Raw genomic sequence first — 19152 nt, forward strand, 5'->3', positions numbered from 1 at the left:
GTGACTTCTTTTACTTCAAAATGATCTAGCTTTTATCTCATTAGGTATACCCCAATTAATCCAGATATACCCCAATTTGGCCAGGATTGTAATTGGGAAACTTATTATTTATTGTACTCTCTCCACCATTGCTCTGATTATCGTACTCTCTCTCGCCTCCCATATTTGAGACTCTCACGTGTTATTTTTTTAACGGGAAGGACTTCTCTCTTCACATGTTGAACGCTGCTAGAGTTACTTTCCCAACGGTCATCTAAAGCAAACCACCGAAAGACCGTATAAACATACGATATTTTAGAGACAAAAATCTACAATAACCCGTACTTATATACGCGAAAAATACGCATTGTCTCGACAAAATCAAACCCCCCAATAAGCTAATACCCTCTCGGAAACCCCTCCGCCCCTGTTCTTATCTCTGTTCAGATCGAAAGAAAAGCTTGATTTTCTTTTCTTCTCCTCTTTGAAGCTAAACTCCCATGGATTGGAAATCTCTATTAGAAGAACAAAATGAAGATGAAGAAAACAACTGAAGTTTCAGAAGAAGGTACAACTACTACAGATTTTATAAAAAACCCAAATAATTTTGTAAGAAATTCTTCAGAAAAAGAAAATAATTTGAAGCTTCATAAGAGGAAAGTAAGAAACCTTGGGGTGAGATTGAAGAAAGATGGTGGGAAGAGAAGTGGACCTGTTACTCCTTTATTGAAGTGGAAGATAGATGATAAAGAAGAAATAGAAAAAGAAGAAGAAAATGTTTGTGAGGAAGGTTATGATAATGAGAATGATGATGATGGTAAAATGGAGAAATCAGGTAAGAAAGTGAAAGGGAAAGTGGGTTTGGTTTCGGCGAGGAAGCTTGCTGCTGGATTATGGAAGTTACAGAAATTACAAGAGGTTAATGATGCTGAAGAAGATGGTCTAAGTGTGCAAAGGAAGCATAATGATCGATTAGGGTTTGAGGTTTTTTTCTTACTAGATCTTTGATTTTCATATTTAGGGGTTTTCAAGCTGAAAATGAATTAATGGGTTAATATATCATAGAAATTTTGAAATCCAAATGTTAATTTCAATGATCAGTAATTAGAATTTGCATGAAATAACTTCAATTATAAGGTTTCTAACTTTTGAATTATTTAGTAGCATTAATGAGTTCTCTTACATTTGTAACTAGAAGTGGATCAGTATCACCTCCGTTTACTTTTGAACACATCAAGAAAATGCATGAATTTCATTTATTTTAGCATTTATGAAGATCTTTTAAAAATGCTTTTCAGTTTTGTTTGAACTGCTAGTAGACATTTCATTTACAAAAGTGTTAAAATTGTTTCTCATGCTTCATTGGTTGTTGTTCCAGGCTGGTGTTGGGCAAGTAGGCTCGCCATTTTTCTTTCACAGCAAGAGCGCAGAAGCGGGTTTGGACCATACAGATTTTTTACGTTGTCCTGCTGGTGTTTCTAAATTGAAGAATGAAAATCAACACAAGGTACGTTGCTCCTTTCCTTTATTGTGCATCTTTTTTGTTAGTCATATGTATCATTTGCCATTTTAATAATGATGTGAATGTCTGGGATCATTGGAGCAGTGGAAGAAAACTTGCTTCCTTATTTGTGTTGCACGATATAGGGGGAGGTATACGTATAATCATCTCTACTGTTGAAATGGAACTCCCAGATTTTGTTTTTACTTCATATGGAACACAGTGAGAAACTCCACTGCATATGTCAACTAATCCATTAAATTCTTAATTTAATTTTTCATCCGAGTTCTGATGTAATGCACTGATTGTAATTGTAGTTGACATAAAAAAGGAGACTTCTCATATTTTAAAATTAGTCAATGAACATTACTTACAAAAGTGAATAGTTCCTCCACTGTCCATTCCAGTAAGTCCTTAGCATTTTTACTGTACCTGAGCTGTGCAGTTGATCAATTCTTCCCCTTTGTTTTTGTTGTCGCTTTGTCGTTCTTATCTACGTGCAGTTTTTAGTTACTTTAGTTTTTCGCCGACTATTGGTAAGAGGAATGAATATACATTGTCTTCAAAGAGTACAGTGTATAGTTTGCATGCACCAACAAAATATGAAGGAACTAAAAATTTGGCTAGTCATTTTTTAAATACATGACCTCCTACCATTGGCAGAATTTGAATGTGCTCTAGGAATTGATGGCGTGTAAGCAGTGAGCTAGATATGGAAAACCAGAGATTGTGTGTTTTCTTGATGAACATTTCCACTTTGCATTTGATCCAATTGGCTATTCATGATTTATGTGGATGATTGCAGACAGTCCTAAATGGAAATAATATGTCGACAAGAACCTAATCTTTTAAGCCTGTGGATCTTATGATCACTACTAATACAATCTTTTAATGACAATGGTCAAATGGCGTATTAGTTTGGTTCCTCGTATCCTTTATATCTCAATAGAAGTTTAACTATTGTTTGGTTATTTAGCACAATTTGTCAACTATGCTAGTCTCGAGTATTGCAAATGGCCTTTTTTCACTTTGTTTTAGGCGTATCGATATTCTTAGAGTTTTCTAGTAGTAGCTATTCGGATGGTATGATAGATAAACTTGCCAGGGAAAATTTAGAAAGATTATCTCCAATGCACACACATGTAACGGAATAGAACACTATAATTCTTGGATTTCATCCTCCAGTATCTGCAGAGTTATTATCTTTCTCGCACCACTCTTGAGAAGACAAAGCGAGAAAGGGGTATCACTCATCCTACACAAGTTCTCAAATTATATGTTATGGATCATGTTGATTGGTTAACGAATTATTCGGTATCCATTGCTTCAATTGCTAACAGACATTTGTACGAATTTCCCTGGAACCTAAGTTTCTGTCATCTGACCATAAGGTAAATTTTCCATTGTATTCACTATTTAGGTCAAAACATCATTCTCATTCTCCAACTCTGCTATGGAGGGCGCAACAAAGTGGGACCCCGGCTGCTCCAAAACATCTGATGAGGTCTTCAAGTTTTATGGTCAGGTCAAGCTTCTCGAAGATCAACACAAGGCATCTGTTTCTGTTGTTTCCTCGGTGCAAGCAGAACTTGAGCGGGCTCGAAATCGGATTCATGAACTCGAGATGGAGCGCCAGTCAACAAAGAAACAGTTTGAGCACATTATCAGGAACCTCAAAGAAGAAAAGACTTCATGGAGGAGCAGAGAACACGAGAAGGTGCGTGCAATAATTGATGATATGAAGGATGAATTAACCAGAGAAAAGAAAAATCGTCAAAGGTTGGAAATTGTTAACTCAAAATTGGTGAATGAGCTCGCAAACACCAAAAGATCTACTAAGCATCTAATGCATGATTATGAAAAAGAAAGAAAAAATAGACAGCTGATGGAGGAGGTTTGTGATGAACTTGCAAAGGAAATTGGAGAAGACAAGGCTGAAGTAGAAGCGCTGAAGAGAGAATCCAATAAAATTCGTGAAGAAGTTGAGGAGGAGAGGAGAATGTTACAAATGGCTGAGGTTTGGCGTGAAGAAAGAGTCCAGATGAAACTGCTTGATGCAAAACTAATACTAGAACAAAAATATTCCCAGTTGAACGGGCTAATGAAAGATTTCGACAGATTTCTCAGTTCAAGAACTGGGACCACAGATTCTATGGGGATGAGAGAAGCTGCGATCCTGAGAAATGCAGTTAACTCGGTAAATATTCAGGATGTAAACTTCTCTTATGAACCTCCAAATTCAGAAGATATCTTTTCTGTTTTTGAAGAGCTCCAGCATGGTGGGGCTAATGAAAGGGAAATTCAACAGGGCCTGGATTTCAGTCCTAAGGTAAACGAGTTTAAGAGAAACTCCGTGGAGAGGTATTCAAATGGGTATGTCGATCATCAAGGAGAAATAGAAGAAGATGGAAGTGGTTGGGAAACTGTGAGTCATGTTGACCAGGGCTCAAGTTATTCCCCTGAAGGGAGTGAATTATCTGTTGACAGGAGCAAGAGAGATAGTTATGCATCAGGAAGTGTTATTGGATGGAAAGGGAATGGTGGCAACGAAAGTCCAAATTCCCAAATCAGTGAAATATGCTCTTCATCACCTGCAAAGAAGTCAAAAAAGAAAGCTTCATCCATATCCAGGCTTTGGAGGTCAAACCCAAGAAACAGTGAAAAGTACAAGATAATTTCCGTTGAAGGGAAAAATGAAAAGATATCGAACGGAAGAGTGTCTAATGGTGGCGCAATGAACTCTTCCGAATCGGGTGAAGGTGGGTTCAGCTCTCCAAGTTTGGTGAGCCTACAGTGGAGCTCACCTGACTTGGGAAATCCTCAGATGAAAGGAGGAACGAGAGGCTCCATTGAACGAAGAAAAGCCGACGACCAGGAGAATTTGAAGGCTAAGTTTTTAGAGGCAAGGCTTGAAGTCCAAAGATACCAGGTGCGTCACATTCTTGAAGAAGATTATGTTTAATTTAGGTGCAAAATGTTCTGTAAATTGTATGCAAAATTCCCATTTGGTCTCATTTGTGTTGGGGGAAAAAGGAATTTAGGAGTGATCTTTGACCTGCTTGTAGTAGAATATGGCAGGTTCTTAGACTGTTCTGCCTTGTAAACCAATAACCTTCATCTGCTTGTTAGCTGAGATATTAGCTTGAGCAGTTAAACGGCTTGGGTTATTTTCTTCATCATCAATAATAACAGTTATCTTTTTTCACTTTGCTGTTGCTAAAATCCTATCACTTTGAAATGCAACAAACACCTGCAAAAATTGTTAGCAAGTAAAAGAAACTCTAAAAACTAGGAGAAAAAGGAAAGTGAGACATAAATTTTTATGTAATCGTCACAGGTTAGCCATTGAACAATAAAAGCATGCATTCATTGCCTTGTTCAACTAGTACATTGTTCACTTGACTTTCTAACCCACACATCAATCTCAATCAAATGTAACTTCATCATCTTGAAACTGCTCTTGTTTTTCCTTCTCAGGAAACGTTGTCCTTATCTCTCTTTCCGATCCTAAAACTACTGTCATTTTTCCTTCTTAGGAGGAAACTATGTCATCTCTCTTTCCGATCCGTGATCCTTCGGTTTCAGGGAGTTAATAGGAAGATAAAAAAGCAGCAGCCACAGGCCCGTAGCATATATCACAAGAAACATACGCGGCTGCATAGCATTAGCTCAAGTCCTGCCTTGATCAACCTTTTTATATACCACGCTCATAGCCGAACTTGAATATCCCTCAACTGACGAATGCACCAAATAGGAGACATACGGTCATATCTTTTGAGTTGTGCGCACTGTTTTCTACAGCAAGTTGTTTATGAAATCTAAATACAAAATCCACAGTAAAATCTATAGCTTGTAAAAAACGGAAATGGGAAATGGTAATAAGCAACGCGATCTATGAATAGGTGCCTCTCAGATCAGATGGCAAAGTCATACTTGTACCTTAATTCGAAATTCGCGCAGACTCTACAGACCAAAAGTGTAAGTTGAGCAAACTCTTGATATGCCGGAGAACTTTAGCACCTGATCATAGGAGTGCCACACGGTTCCGGTCGCCCCTAAGGGATTACAGAGCATAGACAGTGGCTTAGCTTATGCCTACAGAAGTTAAGATTAGACCTTGAGAATGAGATGAAGTCATGAAACGCTCTAATTAAGAAGTCAGCAGTGAAATTAATTAATTAATTAATCGTTCTGCGAGTTATAACCCCAAAGGTGTCACCATCCTTCCACAAAAAACTCATTAAAACAAAAGTAACACAAAAACCCCATCAAAACAAAATTAACACAAAAACCCCAAATTTAAATGTTGGTTTCATCAAATTTAATTTTGTTTTCATCAAATTTTATGATGAAACCAACATTTAAATTTGGGATTTTTACATCAATTTTTAAAAATTTGGGGTTTTTATATCAATTTTGTTTACGATGGAGTTTTAATGGATCCCAATATTTGAATGGGGTTTCTGTACCACAAGTTTGGTCACCTTGAGTTTTTATGACTAGTTTTGTTAATTAATTAATTAATTAAGGGGAACACAAGATTAGCTCTACAAGCTATCGTCCACCACAAAAGTAAACCCACATTGACGCCACAAAATCCGACACGTGAATTACACGTGACATGTCAAAACTTGTACTAATTTATCACCTTGTTTGACTGGTAGTGGTGGGGGGTGTGAAATGTGTGAACCTATGTTGCACGGACACTCCAAGAAAGATGTCATAACCGTGTCGGGCATGTGAACGGACACAACACGGTTACGACACTTCGCGACACACGATGGACATGCCATATCATGTGTCCCGTAAAAATTGATATTTGACACTTTGCGAATACCAGTTGGACACTTCTGAACACGTCATAAATGATTTATTTTCGTTTGAAAAATCAAAATAAACTAAATGTGACGCTAATTTATTCTTGTTTTAGTCAAATCCAAACATTATTCATGAAAGTTGTTACCATTATTACATTATTATTAGCATTATATAAATAGTAATCAAATATTTTTAAAATGAGATTAATTATTTTGTTGTGTAAATTGTAGTAATATTTGATTTTAGTGATGTGAGTAATATATATATAACGTGTCCCCGCAATCTGTTTTTTTTTTTAGATTTGACGTGTCCGCGTAACCGTGTCGTGTCGTAACTGTGCTCCGTATCCGTGTCCGTGCAACATAGGTGTGAACTGAATCAAAGAAGAAGCAGATAGTTGTTGTTGTTGTTTTGTGAAAACCAGAGAAGTACAAAAGAGTGTTTTTCGAGTGTAAATATATTATACTATTTATCTCGTATGGGTCCCACATCCAGCTGTGTCTGAAACTGTAAACTGTCCCCACAACCACACTAACTAGTAAGTGTAGAAGCTCTCATTCATGGCGTCTCTCACTCTTTCTTCTTCACTCACTCATTTCTCCACCACCACCACCACAACTTTTTCCACCTCCGCATCTTCTTCTCTTTTCTCCCCCGTCTTTTCTCTTCAACTCTCTCCGCTAAGATTTTTCTCCTAATATCTCCCTCCTTTTAAACTTTTTTCGATTCATTTAGGAAGAGAAGAATTGGGTACAGAGATGAGAGAGAGACTACCACTAAATCGGAATAATGCTCTACTGAAGCTCTTTCTCTTGTCTCTCTGTGAGTATATTCTTCCCTACTTTCTTGATTTCTGTAATTTGGTTTTTGTTTTATTTTGTTTTTTTAGGGAACATGATTTTTCTATAATTGTTCTATTGCAATTAAATTTGTCAGTTAGTAGATACAACTATTAGGTTATGCTAGTGATGGTTTTAGGGGAGTGGGTTTCATTGTTGTTAATTTCTATTTATGGTATTTATATAGGTTTTTTTTTTTTTTTTTTTAGTGATCTGTTCAATTTGGAGAAATTAGTTTTGGGACTTGTTTACTTCTGCCTTGTTTGATTTCTAGTAAGGTTGAGCTTGAGCATACTCGGGTTTACTGTTTCGCATCTTCACTTTGCTGTCGAATGATGTTTGAGGTCTGAGGAAGTGTTAGATTAGGTTTATGTTTGGGTTTGTTTTTCATTCTCTGATTGTTCGTTTTAACCGTCTTATATCATGCACTCTGAATTTGAGCTATTGAATGGATTGTGGTATTTGAGAAAGGCCCTTAACTCTTCGATTTGTGCTTGTTCGAAACTTATATTTGATCTTATGTATAAGTTTACATGTCCAATTAATAGAACTTGTCTAGCAAGTGAAGGAGAGATATTTCCATCAAGAATGCGTGAGTTGTGGCAGGATGTCGTGGTTTTGTTATAGCACGTGAAGTAATGGTTATTTGCTGTTGCTTACCACCTACCAGCGTTTATGAACTAGTTTGCATAAGTGTGTAGCCATCATCTTTACAATGTATAGGTGTTTCCAGAGTGTTTGGTTATTTTTAAGTATAAACGTCAATGGTCGGGTAACTAGTTTCTAATAGATGGTCTGTATTGCCATTTCATATACTTTTATTAGTACATGAGCTCGTTAATCCTGTGCAATTATCTATGATTATCTTTATACTATTTCTTAATATTACCAAGGCAAAAGTATATTCTAGTAATTATCATCTTTACTGATGGTCGTGTTTTTTGTGCACAGGGTTATATACTTCAAATTGCACCCTTGTGGAATATCCGCAAGATTCCAACTCAACGCAAAAGAAAGGTGATGATTTTTTACCTGTGGAACCCCCTAGCGAGGAACCTCAACCCTTTCTCCCATTTTTAGCACCTTCTCCACTGGCACCTTTCACAAACCAAAGTGTACCACACTTATCAGGTGAGATATTCATTGAGATTACTTTGCATACGGTGAACGAAACTGATTTAATAGTCACATTTGTCCGTCTCTGACATGAAATCCTCTCGCTTACAGGACATTGTACCTTAAATTTTTCCGTTGCTGAAAGTATGCTGAGCATGACCGCAATTGATTGCTGGGATTTCTTTGCTCCATTTCTGGCCAATGTAATATGTTGTCCACAGTTGGATGCGACTCTTGCTGTTCTTGTTGGGCAGTCCAGTAAGGATACTAAAATGCTTGCTTTGAATGTGACTCACGCAAAGCACTGCCTCTCAGATGTTGATCGGATTCTAGTGGGTCAAGGTGCCAGCAGGGATCTCCGAAAGGTATGCTCAGTTCGTCCTTCAAACCTCACTGAAGCCTCTTGCCCAGTCAAAACAGTTAGCGATTTTGAGAACACCGTTGATTCGTCTGAGCTTCTTCTTGCCTGTGAGAAACTTGATCCTGTGAACGAGTGTTGCACCCAAACTTGTGAGAATGCAATATCAGAAGCTGCACGAAGTATTGCTCTGAAAGGTTATGGTCTATCTGACGTGTCTCATGTCGTCCCTGAGAACTCCTCCAGAATTGATGATTGTAAAATCATTGTCCGCCGGTGGCTGACAAGTAAACTTGATCCTTCTGCTGCTAAGAAAGTTCTGAGAGGACTTTCTAACTGCAACGTGAATAAAGGTGAGTTTGCAAATAAAGTCATTCTTAGAGTATGTTTCAAATGATTAGTGCTTTGAGATAAGGGATTCATTGGATGTTGTTGAGGATAATCAAAGGGAAAGATATTTACAACTGGTTTCTTTGTTGGATTCCAAGCCTGAAATCGTCTTCCTCTTTAGTTTGTCCAGTTGCTTTCTTTTGATTATTGGAAATGAAGGTAGTAACGAATAGGGCCTGATCTTAGATCTAGAATAAACATGGACAAAACAAAGCTTGCATGTTGCTTTGTTATTGGATATCTGATCTCGGTTTATGAGCAGGACTAAATGGTGCTTTGCTTTGTTGTCAATGTTACCCATCTATATAAATCCCTAGTTTAGCTTGAATCTGTCACTCTCCTATAATTGGCTCCCTTCATATATATATATATAGCTCGAAGAAGATTTTCTTCCATGTGCTAAAATTTTGATCCATTTCACAACCTACTGACAAAATCCTAAGACCCTGTACTGTTCGAATCTAAGTTTGTATTTTTTTTTTTTAAAAATTAAGCGAAGTTTATTTTATTTGCATCTATCAAACTTTACAGCTATTATTATATGCATTTACCTGATATCTGCTTCTTAAGAGTTTGCCAAAATGCGTAATGATTGTTTAGTATATCGAAAAACTTTTTGAATATGCATGTGGTGCTGTGTGCTGGTAAGCATGTCTTCATGTATCCATTGCAGAGCTGTGTTTACGTCTTATTTCATTCTAAGTCATCTGAGTTACACCATGAGTTTGATCCTCTAAAGCTTAAATAACTAAGTTGCATTATTTTCTGCTTCAGCCTGTCCACTGGTTTTTCCTAATACCAAAGGTGTTGCCAAGCATTGTGGAGATGAAATCAGCAACCAGACTGCTTGCTGCAATGCCATGGAGAGTTACGTGACTCATTTGCAAAAGCAAAGTTTCATAACTAATTTGCAAGCATTGGACTGTGCTGCTTTACTTGGCGTGAAATTACATAAATCTAATATTACTAGAAACATCTATGGGCTTTGCCATATAACCCTCAAAGATTTCTCTCTCCAAGGTTTGTTTTGTTTCTATATGCTTCACCATCAGCCTAATATGTAATTTCATGTTTCATATGTTTTTATGAGGATTGTATATCTTGCTTAATGATTTCTTCTTTGTTTTGGCATGGTTTGCGCCCATTGGTATTTTCAATATGGCATGCCAGTTGGAACACAAGGTATTTTGATACTTTCTGTGTAATGAAATTTGTAGTTAGCTTTGTAGTATCCATTGTGTGGAAGATGTTTGCTAATTTTGTTATGCTTTACTTGTGTTGGTTTTGTGTGATAGAATCTGGTTGCCTTCTGCCGAGCTTGCCTTCAGATGCAACATTTGACAAATCTTCAGGGATTAGTTTTCTTTGTGACCTGAATGACAATATTGCTGCTCCTTGGCCCTCTACAACTCAATTACCTTCTTCATCCTGCAATAAGAGTAAGTTCTTCAGTTTGGTTTCTCTTCTCTTTAAAATGACAATGTAATAAATGGCGCAGTTGAATGAGGCTTTAATCTGTGATGCATATGCATATTTTAACTACCACCATTTTGATTTTTTCTTGGATTGATTTTTTTCCTAAACCTGACTTTGTTATTTTGATGCAGCAGTCAAGATTCCTGCACTTCCAGCTGCAACATCTGGACAGAGTGGTATGAGACTAACAACAGATCATAACAGATCTGTGCATATATGTATTATACTTTATTTAGTTTTGTTTTACTTTTTCTTATTTGATTGCTGATATATTCTCTGTATATTTGTATTCACATTTGTAAGAGACTAGTTGAGGTTGATTGTAACAGGGAGGAAAGAAAAATATTATGGGAGGAAGGTTTTCTAGTATTAAATTAGAGTCCGACTGTAAATATGGATTGAGTTTTTACTTTTAATCTTAAAAGTTGATATCAACCTTGTAACTAACCACAATATACCGACTGTCCGAATTGGAAACCCAGCACAACATAAAGATCAAAATAAATAAATCGGATAAAACCCATTTTTGTTCTTAGGCCCTTGTAAATCATTAAGATCAAGTGTTTTACATACCTGATGCATTTGAACACCATCATTTCTCTGCTATTACCTTCTCTTACATCATTGAATTATATGTTCTTTCTGTATGTCTAAGAGTTGTTTTATATAGGGGTGAGCAAAAAATCCGGAACCGTGGATTTCATCCGTATCCGTCCGCAAAATTGCGGGTGAAACCCAATCCGCAAGATATATGGACCGGACACGGGTTGAATTCTCAAATCCGCACTTTTAACGGTTTGGTTGCGGTTGGACTTTGAAATCCGCGATTTCACCCGCATTTGTGAAGATGCATAATCAAATTGCTAATGGGAAAATTTCATGGGAAAATATGCATTATCATTTGGGATTGACAACAAGCGACTATATGGACTGGACACGGGTTGAATTCTCAAATCCGCACTTTTAACGGTTTGGTTGCGGTTGGACTTTGAAATCCGCGATTTCGCCCGCATTTGTGAAGATGCATAATCAAATTGCTAATGGGAAAATTTCATGGGAAAATATGCATTATCATTTGGGATTGACAACAAGCGACTGACTTCTTTAGCCATTGAGCATTGGTTTTCTACGGGCATATGCATAACACTGCAAGCCCATATGATGGCCAACATAGAGAGTACGCTGCAAGTTAAGCATCGGCTTAGAATCAAGCAGGACTCATCAACTGGGCATGAAGGTCACTGGCTTAGTATTGTTCTTGCAAAGGCAGTTCAAGACAGATAACAATACTTAACGCAGCCTTCAAAGCTTTTTCAAGGATCGAGTTATATATGATCTATAAGTTTCCCAATCCCCATCATAGTTTTCCATCGTATGAATCGAACTAAGCCATGTACAGTTTAAAGCACCAAAGAAGCTGATGTTATTCCACCATGTGAGTCCATTCTTTAAAGCTTTTAATAAAAATCAATACATCGAATTATATATATGAACCAATACCACCAATCGAACCACTACCACCAAACAAAAGATGAAGCTCTTTATTGTCTATTTAACTCGAGGAGTGAGTTGAGTGACCATCTTCCTTCTGTAGCACGACCATCAATAAATCATTCTAATGAACACAATTACTGTGGCCCTTCATATATTGATTGTCCCAGTAGAGGTATTATGTAGAATTATGTGTTGTTGTTTTTTTTTGACAAAATCCGCGGTTAATCCGCATCGGGACCGTATCATCCGTTGATCCGCGAATGTCAAATCCGCGGGTGATTGAGCCGGACACGGTTGGATTTTCCAAATCCGCAACTTTGACGGTCTGGACGCGGGTGACCCCTAATCCGCATCCGTCCGTCCGTTGCAAATCCCTAGTTTTATACGATGAATCAAGTAAGCACATTAGGGCTAATACTTCTTTGGAGCTTTGAATGTGCTAGTGTAAAAAGTTATTTCTTTTAGGCTTTGGTCCTTCAAAGGCCTTCTCAAAAGAAGAATCATTTTCTGGGACCATGGGTTTTTTGAGGGGACTATGATTTGATTAGGCCACTTTCCTATAATTATAAGCGGTGTCTTAAAAGGTGGAGATGACTAGTTTACCCTTTTACCTAATTAAAATTATAACTAATTTACAACTTCTTCTTCCTCTATTCTACAATTTTTCTTCTTCTCTTCTTCATCAATATATGATCATCTAAACCTGATCGTATACAAATCTAATCAAAATCATCAAATTTTCATCGTCGTCGATTCATTGAGTTTTCATCGTCGATTAATCAATCTTTTATAAACAAACCTATCCATAAATATTTTCCCACAAACCCATTACTTCTAATTCGTTTTTGATTGAAATTTTGAGCCGTAGTCATCAAAATATGTTGAATTTGGAGGTTACAGTAGTAAGTTCGGTTAGGATAATTTTGAAAAAAACCCTAGTTTTACAAACGAACTTTTAAAAACGAAGAACACTTCGGCTAAGAATTTTTTTTTGCCTAACCGAACACCTGAGTTCGGGTGAGTCGCAAAAATAATTTCAAAAACGAACTCTTCTCTATATAGCCAAATGTTGAGTTCGGTTTAATCGCAAAAAAAAATCCTAACTGAACTTTACTCAGAAAACCTATATAATGAGTTCGGTTAACTCGCAAAAATAATTTCAAAACCGATCTCTTCTTTGTATAGCCAAATGTTGAGTTCGGTTTAATCGCAATTTTTTTTTGCGAACTTACCGAACTCTGTTGTTTAAAGTTCGGTTACAACGTGGTCGAGTCGACTGAACCAAACAAACTATGTAAACTCAAGCATAGTAGTTCGTTTACATTTGATTTTTCATCAGCTAGCCGAACAAACAAAAACTCCATTAAATCTCTGGTTCGGTTGCCTATGATTTTCGATTTATTAACCGAACTACATTTGCAGAAAGTTCGGTTACATGTTCTTCATATAATCTAACCGAACTTTGTTGACCTGGTTGAAATTTTTTTGTTACAATTTTGATTTTGAAGATATTTTAGGCCATTTATAACAACATTCACTAAGTTACAAGCATACTTCGGTACCCAGAGGATGTTTTTTCTCCATATTAACCCATCTCAAAATAATTTTTTTCTCCATCTTCTTCTTCTTCTATCACTTTAATCACTCAATAATTCTACTTTAAAAAAAACAATCTATTAATTTAACCTTAATCAATGATTAATCACACTAACTAATCATTATACAAAAGTAATCAGGAGGATAATTTTGGTATTAATATAAATATTTAGATAAGGGGTGACCTAGAATTACTTCTAATGTCTTACCCAAAATAAAACAATGGTCCCCCCAAAAAAAGGCTGGTCCCCAAAAAACCGTTCCAAAAGAATGCTTACTTTGAGTCAGGGTGAGCATTAGGGATCGAATCCGCGAATTCGATCCGGCCCATCAGTTATTCTGTGGGTGGGTGTCTAACCGGTACATTAATGGACCGGATACATATGCAATTTGTAGAATCCAACGGATCTTGATATATGAAAAATCCAGTGGCCACTCAAATCCATAATATATTCGTAAAATCTCGGTGTAGAATATTAGTTTCATATGATCCACTGTATATTCATCTTATTTTTCATTATTAATTTCCATCGAATTTCCAAGGCTTGAAATTGAGAGGCACAAAGAAAACAAGCAATAGTTGTGGTTTACCCTTTGTAATAATGATTTATTGTGTCATTTTTGTGGTTATCAACTGTGGTATATGTAAAAACGAAATCAATTGGGTCATCTGCATCCAATGCGTCCATCTGCGTATCCATTGGATGCCGGTTCAGATGCGGATACTAACCTTAAAACCCGTCATTATTGGGTTGGATGTGGATGAGGCTAAAACCAGTCCAATCTGGACCATACTCACACCTAACTTTGACTTCTTAATAAACAAATTTGATTCATAAATGAGAGGTTGGAAAGGAAAAGAAACCATTCTTCTCATCCAGGGAGAATCGTTATGCTTAAGCATGTTTTGGGAGAACATGTCGCACTTTGAGTAATAAATTTGTCCTACAGTTAACTGATAAAATTTGTTTTCAAACTTTGTTTATTTAGAAGTACATATCGGTTATTTTTCGTCCAAGATATATGTCCCTTAAATCTTCTCACCTTCTTGTGTGGGAGGAGGGGTGAAACCAAATTGTCTTCAAAGTGGATCAATTTCATCTATGAGATCACATCATATCAGTACTTAACTATTATATGGCAATGAGGGAGTCCCATAGATGTATTCATGATATAAACACACGGTTCACCCGAATTGATTCCCCACTACTTATACAACATCAATTCCACTATCAGTTTTTCCATAAACTCGGGAGAAATGTTGTAAGTTACTCCATAAATATAAAGTTCTTCTCCAAATTTGATGTGCTTGAATGTTGAGATTTTCTTGGATGCCTCTTCGATATCGCCGAGTGAATTAGTCATGCATACCATGACAATTCATCTGTTCACCCATACAGATTCTTCTTCAATCAATGATGACCCGACTCTGCCATACTTGTAGCTTGATTTCCCGAGTATCTATGTTGGTTGGTAAACGCGTAAACAAGCCTTCATTTGTACAGTTCCAGTCACTCGTCAGTAATAAAATGACACAACATTTGGTCCAGATACTCTTCAAGGTAGGCCACTCCCATAGGAGACAAACCCATTTGATTACATTTACTTCTTTTACTTTAATCGACTTTTTCTTGTTTTTCTTCTGGTCACATTTATCTTTCTTTATCGGTAGAATTTGAGGCTTTCACTTATTCATAAAATTGTTCCATATATGGAACATATAAATAAGGTTATGTTCCTTTGGGAGCACCTCTGTTATTGCATCCATCAATGTAACCTCAGTACTGGTCATTGCCACAGTCACTCTAAGAATATCATCACCCAATAGATTGCCTTCACTTGTTCTAATACCAAAATATATCTTTGTTATTTCTCGTCCACCAAACACAAAATGCCACACTAAATGGTGGTTCAGTCAATTATTCCAATCAATGTTCAACAATAACATTCATACGTGTTTGTCTTGTAAGTACAATCCAATATAAGAACTTGATGGAAGCATTGAGAAAATTTAATGCACTCCAAATACGCAATAAAAAATATGTTATTTCTGCATCTGACCCTAGTTTCCTTTGAACGACGTAATTGTGCTTAAAGGACAACCATATCAATTATTGCATAAATCCCTACCTTCCCATTCCTACCTTCCAACAACTATACCTTGGAATATGTCAGAAGGTATAGTTGTTGGGAGGTAGGAGATGGGAATGATATTTTTGTATAGAATGAGAAATGGGTATCAACTATTGATGCTACTTTAGATAGTACTTTTAGATCTCATGATATGGTGAAGGTAAAGAAACTTATGGACACTAACACTAAAAATTGGGACACTGATATTCTCAATGCTTTGCTTGACATGAATACTGTAACTGAAATCAAGAAGGTTCTAATACCACGTAGTGGTAGAGATACTTTAAGATGGACATCGGAAAGAAGTAGAAAAATTACGGTTAAATCTGCATATACAAGGTAATTTTAAATGAATCTCTTAATACCTAGTACCCAGTTCCTAATATTCCCATTAGAAGAAAATCTCTTTGGTGAAGCAAACTACCACTTAGGATCCTTCATTTGATTTGGAAATGCCTGAGTAATTATCATCTCACTAGGAATAGATTAAGTAGAGTAATCTCTAACATGAATTGTTTTTTTTCTTTGTGTGGTAGTGCTCCTGAATTTACGCAATGTTAGAGCATTGCTCGGTCGAACTCACAAGTGTTGTCATATAAATATTGTTGTAAAATTAGTTGATCAAAACTATATCTTGATTTCTAGTCTACATTTAGTCAAGTCTCGGATTAGGATAGAAATGTGTAGTTGAGTATCAGACATCACTGCGTTCTACCGTTTGAAGGCGAAGATCAACAGAAGCTTTTGGAGAACTTCTTCAACAAAAGGTAAGTGAAGACTGAACCACCTAATTCTCAAGTTTTCACCTTTATATCTATGATACATTGTCGCATAACTAAATTTGACATTACACGCATAACAGAAATTTCGAGTCAAGTTTATCTTGATTAATCGTTCGCGAAATATGCTAAGCTTAAGAAAAAATTTCATACTTGATGAATTTAGTTAAGAAAAATTTATTATGTATGACCTAATTATGATTCAAGATTTAATCATTTGAAAATAGTCTGGAATAGTGATATGTGTCATTGATGTTATTCGGGAATGTTTCAAATCAATTATTAGAGAGATACAAAACTATTGTAAATTGGATACAAGGCAGTATGCATACCAGTTCACATACTGAAAGAACTGTTATAAGTCCAGAACCGCATTACATGTATGCAGTACACGTATCAACGTAGCTATAGTTTGGCAATGACTTTTTGATACACATACTCGACATCCATACCATAAAAAGTTCGTTGACTCGTGAACCAGGAAGGTAATCATACCCAGTATGCAAACCAGAAAAGATTTGTTGGTTTCCAAACCGAAAAGGTACGCATACCCAATATGCAAACCATAAAAGATCTATAAGTTCCTGAACACGTTTTTTTTCTAAAAGGTATACATACCTGGCACACGTACCATGAAAAAAATATTCATGAACATGTGTACAGTTCACATACCAGGTACACGTACTTACCCCGTCGAATATTTTTAGATGTGTCAAAATTATTTCTATGAGATAATCGACATTTGAACAACTCTCTAAAAATACTATCTAGACATGTTTTATCACATTTGTGACTCAAGGTTAAAGTCTTAAAGTGTTATATGAAAATGGTTAAGCTTATCATTCAATTGGCTAGTTTCGGCTAACCTTCATGAACATGCCGTTGTACACGGTTCGGTTATGGTTAATCCTAACCAGAGTGTATATTCTGCTATGTTAATCTGAAGTCAAGTTTTTCATCAAACGGTGATTATTGATTGCTTGAATCCAAAGCTACCTTAGCTTAAATTTAAATTACCATTGATCTTGAAAGTTTATACAAGGATACCTCAAACAACTGTAATCTTTGAATCCCTGACACTATTTTTGTGTATCCTAGTTGTAAACTAGAATTGTCCTCTCCTTCAAAACTTTTTAGCTTTATCTACTAAAAAGACTTCACCTAGGGATTCGTGAATCCAGGTCCACTTATCTTTATCTTGATTGTTCGTGTATCCTGATCTTGTTATGATTGTTGAGCTTTGCTCCAACAAACAAGATATATAGAAATCACAAAGTTCTTCGTCTCAGACTCTGTGATTTCACAAGTATCTACTTGTGAGGTGAATAATAATCTAGGCTTTGTGATTCAATAGTACCGGATTCCGAGGTTCTCTAGGCTTTGTTTATTGCAATCGATTTTCTACCTCACCTTGATCTTTGATCAGAACGGAAACCACATATAGGCTTACCTGTGAGAGGAAGACTGGTTTAAAGTCTTCAATTAAGTTGATGCAACTCTTAGGCTATAAAGGACGTCAACTAAGGGAATCAATTATGGGAGTCATACTGGGATTCAATAGGAGTAAGGAGCGCGACTGTAACTAAATCTCTGTGACGGTAGATTCAGTTTCAACTACATTCCAGTCTGAAGTTCTGATAGTAGGCTAGAGTCTGGAGCGGCTTAATACAGTTTGGTGTTCAAATCTGGACTAGGTCCCGGGGTTTTTCTGCATTTGCGGTTTCCTCGTTAACAAAATATCTGGTGTCAGTGTTATATCTTTTCCACATTATATTGTTGTTGATGGTGGTTTTTAGTTCGGGGTCAAAATCGTAAAACCCTATATTTAGTGTTGTGATCCTGCAAAGGAATAAAAGCCACTTGAAAGTAACGAGTGTTCAAACCTCTTTGTTTACACATGTATTGAACAACTCAGTATATATACATGAGATTCACTCAGAATGTACGTGCAAAAACAATTCCAAGATATTAGCATTATTAACTAATGTATGACTTGCCTAGTATTTTTCGTGGCATGTTCTCAGCCGAACTCTCATGATTGACATGACATGACGATGAAGTGTCCACTCTCCTGAAGTGCCAGTGTTGAGATATGCATGAAAATACTCACACAGGCTACACCACTCTTTGACAAAGAGAATTTCGAATCGACGCGCTTTTAATTAAAGACAGCTCGATCGAACATGTTTAAATTCTTTAAGGAAAATCTAGACTGTCCATATCAGCCTCAGAAACGATCATGGCCACACAGTTGGCCGTGCAATTTAACAAGCCTAGCCAAATCTTGACAGGAATAGACAATTATCGTGATGACCACCGGCGGGACCACTTATGCCCTAGCTGGTCGAACATCACCATACATCTACCAGCGCCGTCAAACGCCATCCCTAAGTAGGGTGGCCGCGCTGCTTGAGAGAAGCTCGAATGAGCTTGAAATGTCCAAGACAGTCTTGAAATCATCGCAACCGTCAAACTTCGCCTGCTTGCTTGGAAGGGTTAGATGATCCCATGAGCAATTGGGGAAATGCTGACATGCATACTGGCGGGCCCACTTCCTTCTTGCTCGTACGACTTTCCCATGGTGGGACCATTGAGAAATGGAACGTTTGCTCAAACCATGGCAGGTGTGATGCTTCTAAGGGTCGCGGAAGTTCACTAGTGTCTTAAATCGAT

At 36.8% G+C, this 19152-nt stretch overlaps 2 protein-coding genes across 3 annotated transcripts; both read left to right on the forward strand.

Moving 5' to 3' along the window:
- The first annotated feature begins 352 nt into the window (after positions 1 to 352).
- Positions 353 to 4685, forward strand: LOC113318010. Its single transcript, XM_026566137.1, has 3 exons — positions 353 to 963; positions 1358 to 1486; positions 2901 to 4685. The coding sequence occupies exons 1-3, from the start codon at positions 511 to 513 to the stop codon at positions 4440 to 4442; spliced, it is 2124 nt and encodes a 707-aa protein (XP_026421922.1). The 5' UTR covers positions 353 to 510; the 3' UTR covers positions 4443 to 4685.
- A 2170-nt stretch (positions 4686 to 6855) lies between these two features.
- On the forward strand, positions 6856 to 10912 carry LOC113319438 (uncharacterized GPI-anchored protein At1g61900-like). 2 transcript variants are annotated; one of them, XM_026567696.1, is made up of 7 exons: positions 6856 to 7120; positions 8089 to 8268; positions 8365 to 8964; positions 9776 to 10021; positions 10172 to 10183; positions 10297 to 10440; positions 10609 to 10912. In XM_026567696.1, the coding sequence occupies exons 1-7, from the start codon at positions 7057 to 7059 to the stop codon at positions 10743 to 10745; spliced, it is 1383 nt and encodes a 460-aa protein (XP_026423481.1). In that variant the 5' UTR covers positions 6856 to 7056; the 3' UTR covers positions 10746 to 10912. The 2 variants fall into 2 exon arrangements, with proteins under 2 accessions (XP_026423481.1, XP_026423482.1); XM_026567697.1 differs by having other exon boundaries at positions 10612 to 10912.
- The last annotated feature ends 8240 nt before the right edge of the window (positions 10913 to 19152 follow it).

The sequence above is a fragment of the Papaver somniferum genome, chromosome 10 (genome assembly GCF_003573695.1).
Source record: "Papaver somniferum cultivar HN1 chromosome 10, ASM357369v1, whole genome shotgun sequence".
NCBI classification, from domain to species: Eukaryota; Viridiplantae; Streptophyta; class Magnoliopsida; order Ranunculales; family Papaveraceae; genus Papaver; species Papaver somniferum.